The 3058-nt window shown below is 42.8% G+C and overlaps 1 protein-coding gene across 4 annotated transcripts in view; it reads left to right on the plus strand.

Annotated features, from left to right (window-relative positions):
* CASTOR2 (cytosolic arginine sensor for mTORC1 subunit 2) overlaps positions 1–3058 on the plus strand; it is a 172556-nt gene that overhangs the window by 92082 nt on the left and 77416 nt on the right. For all 4 annotated transcript variants that reach the window (XM_025208074.1, XM_006027023.3, XM_025208075.1 and 1 more), the window contains exon 2: positions 1497–1567. In XM_025208074.1, the coding sequence (XP_025063859.1) occupies positions 1497–1567 (71 nt within the window). The remainder of the gene's footprint in view (positions 1–1496; positions 1568–3058) is intronic.

The raw sequence follows: 3058 nt of genomic DNA on the forward strand, positions 1-3058 counted from the left end.
TATCTGGGCTCTGCTGAACCATCCTCAGCTTCCACATACTGTACTCCACTTAGTGCTCTGGATGCTCGGTAGCTCTGTGTACTAGTCGTCTAGGGCCTGATTGTTAGCTAGGCTCTTTCCCACAGAGCCTCAAGATGAAATTTGGGGACCCCCAGAAAAATCCTAGTCCTTTCAGGACTTAAAATATCTCAGTGGCTGGCCTCTGCTTAATGTGGCAACGTTATAAATATCACTGCAAAAATCCCACTATTCAGTCTGCATAGACAGAAGCTAAACCTGTCGAACCAAATTTAGCTTCCTGGAGGGAAAAATTTCTCTTGCGACTTGAGCAGCAAACTCAGTCTGCCTACTTGAGAGCACTGCTGGAAAAGCCAGTGTAAGTCACAGTGTGGTTGTTGTTAATGATGGGCTATGGAGTGATTCTTATGGGAAATTGGGCAAGGATTTGAATAATTCAGTGTTTCTGCCATTGTTGGGAGATGACCAGACAGCATCTGGATTACAGGTTTTGAAAAGAGAGAGAGGGAGGGAGAGTGTGTGTCTGCGTGCGTGCGTGCATGCGCACACATACACATGTGCTTCTGTATAAAACAGAAGAAGTAATATTCCTTATCCTAACTTGTTAAACATTAGATTTTCACTTACCTAATATGGCAGATCTCAATGTTACGCTTATTTTGTATATTATAGTATAAAGTGACAAATGATATGTTATGATATTATGCCACACAAACTAGAGAGGGCCTGTCACAAATGACTAGCACTGTCAGAAGAGGAGCCCAAAGAAGGTGGGATATACTGGGAGGTTCCCAGAAGGAGTTGGCTCGGATTTGTTTTGTGTTTGAATTAATGTGGCTGCTATTGCTTCAATTTTGTTGGGAGCTGTAGGTGAAGAGAGACTTGTCAGGAGGTATCTGTATGGAGGAATGAGACTGTACTTGTAAAGGGGGTGACATTTGGGACTGGAATGGCATTCTGTAGGGGCAAAATGTAAAAAGTCACTGAGCTGGGAGGAAGAGAAGATGGCAGGCTCCTGTCCATTAAATAGATTCATTGGAAATGCAGGTGAGGACAAGAAATTTCACTTAAGATGCATAAGACAAACATGGGCCTTTTGAAGGGTTTGCAGGGGAGTTTACATAGTTGAATCAATGAGCGAATGTGTTTTGTTCTGTATGTGGGAAGTGCAGCAGTGTTCCAACCCCTGACTGGATCCCAGCTACTATGATGATATAAAAGATTTGTAAAATTAATGGAGAAATGAGTAGCTCCCTGTTGCAAAGGCAGAAGGCAGGGAATGTGGGTCGCACAACTGATCAGTGGCAGAGCCGAGAATAGAATCCAGGTCTTTGGATGCCCAGGGCAGCACCTTAAACACTGAACTGTGCAGCCTCTCTGAAAAGAGAATGGGGCGGACTGTGGAAATGATTTGAATACACAGAAAGGCTATGCTCAGGCTACAGCTAACAAAGCTCCTGTCCTGTTCTCCTTTGCAGGTGCAAGTTCTTCAGCCTCACAGAAACACCAGAAGACTATACGATCATTGTGGATGAAGAGGGCTTTCTAGGTAAGTCACAATGCATGCCACTTTCCCCTCCAGGCTAGGGTGGAGGGAGGCACATTCACCATTTGTCATTTTCCTGATCAGACTTTAAACTGGAGTGATTGTGAAACCGTTCCTTTTGTCAATGCAAGAAGCACAGTTACAAAAGGCACTTTGATCATGTCTTTGCTATAAAAAGTGGTTCACGGGCAGGACGGGAATACATTTTGATCCAAAGTGCCAGAAAGATTTTTTTTTAATTTTTATTTTTTTTGAAAGAGCAGTGTTAAGCAAAGCCAAACCCCAAACCAACCACACACTCTTGTGTCTGATTTCTGGAAGTGAAATCAGGCTTAATTTCAGGCTGGTTCATCATCAAATCTCCCTGAGGTCTTGGTCTTCCTTATTACCCTGCACTAAAAGAAGTGCTTGAAAATAGCTGTTTTATATCCACCACTTACTATAAAAAACTGAAAAATCACTAGCAAGCACCTTGCCTAATCCTTGCTACCTGCTCCTAACCTATACACGGCACTCCCTCTGTGCCCTACCGCCGACTGTCTCGGGGCAGAACTGGCTGTTCTTGAATTGTTCAGAAAACTGAATCAGTGCAACACTGAAGACCATTGAGTTGACTTTGTGAGCATCCGTGAAGACCGTTGAGTTGACTTTGTGAGCAGCCGATGTCGTGAGTGTGGGGTGTTGGATGACTGCTAATGGAGTCAATGGTTTGCCCTTGTGGAAGCAGTGTGTAATAGTGTATCATTTGGGGAAATTTTTGTTGGTAGCAGTGTGATTTAGGTGATGGAATGAGGAAGCGCTGGGCTTCTGTTATCTTTGGCTCAAACACTGCTGTTTGGGGCTGGAATTATAGTCTAAACATTTAGCAAAATTGGAGACAAAATTCATGCGTTTCAGTGTGAAAAAGAAGGGTTTATTCTTCACAAAGTGTCAACCATGGAGTTGCAACCACCATTACCACAATAACAATATTCATAATAGCAAAGCACACAAAGAAAATTAAAACCGACTGTAGTTATTAATAATTAAATGGATTAATCATTTGCAGCAGATCATTCCAGGGAATGATGCCTGCCCCTTTCTCAGGAAGTGTCACAAACAGATCACAATTGTTTGGACTATAAATCTGTTCTGAGTTATTGGTTTATATAATTTCATTAGGTGATCCTGGAATATTTGTGATCAACATATTTTCAGCCGTGACCAAAGAGGCTAAATGGGCTCTTCTGCAAGTTGTGGCCTGCGTTCTTGTGGGAAACACTATGGGAGGGCTCAGCCTGAATAGGCTTTGCTGCAAATAGTTGCGTAGGTAGGACTTCTAAATGGCCTTTTCACCCCAGGGAGAGATGGAGTCCAGGCCTGGCCACAGACTCCTCTCTGATTGGTTCCCCATAACATTATTTTTCATCTAAATGGGTGAGTAACCCAGTATTAACTGGGTTAATACTATAATTTTGTAATGGTTTTGTGGTTGATTGTGCTTGAGGGGAAAGA

Source organism: Alligator sinensis, unplaced genomic scaffold (assembly GCF_000455745.1).
Source record: "Alligator sinensis unplaced genomic scaffold, ASM45574v1 scaffold1291_1, whole genome shotgun sequence".
Lineage (NCBI taxonomy): Eukaryota > Metazoa > Chordata > Crocodylia > Alligatoridae > Alligator > Alligator sinensis.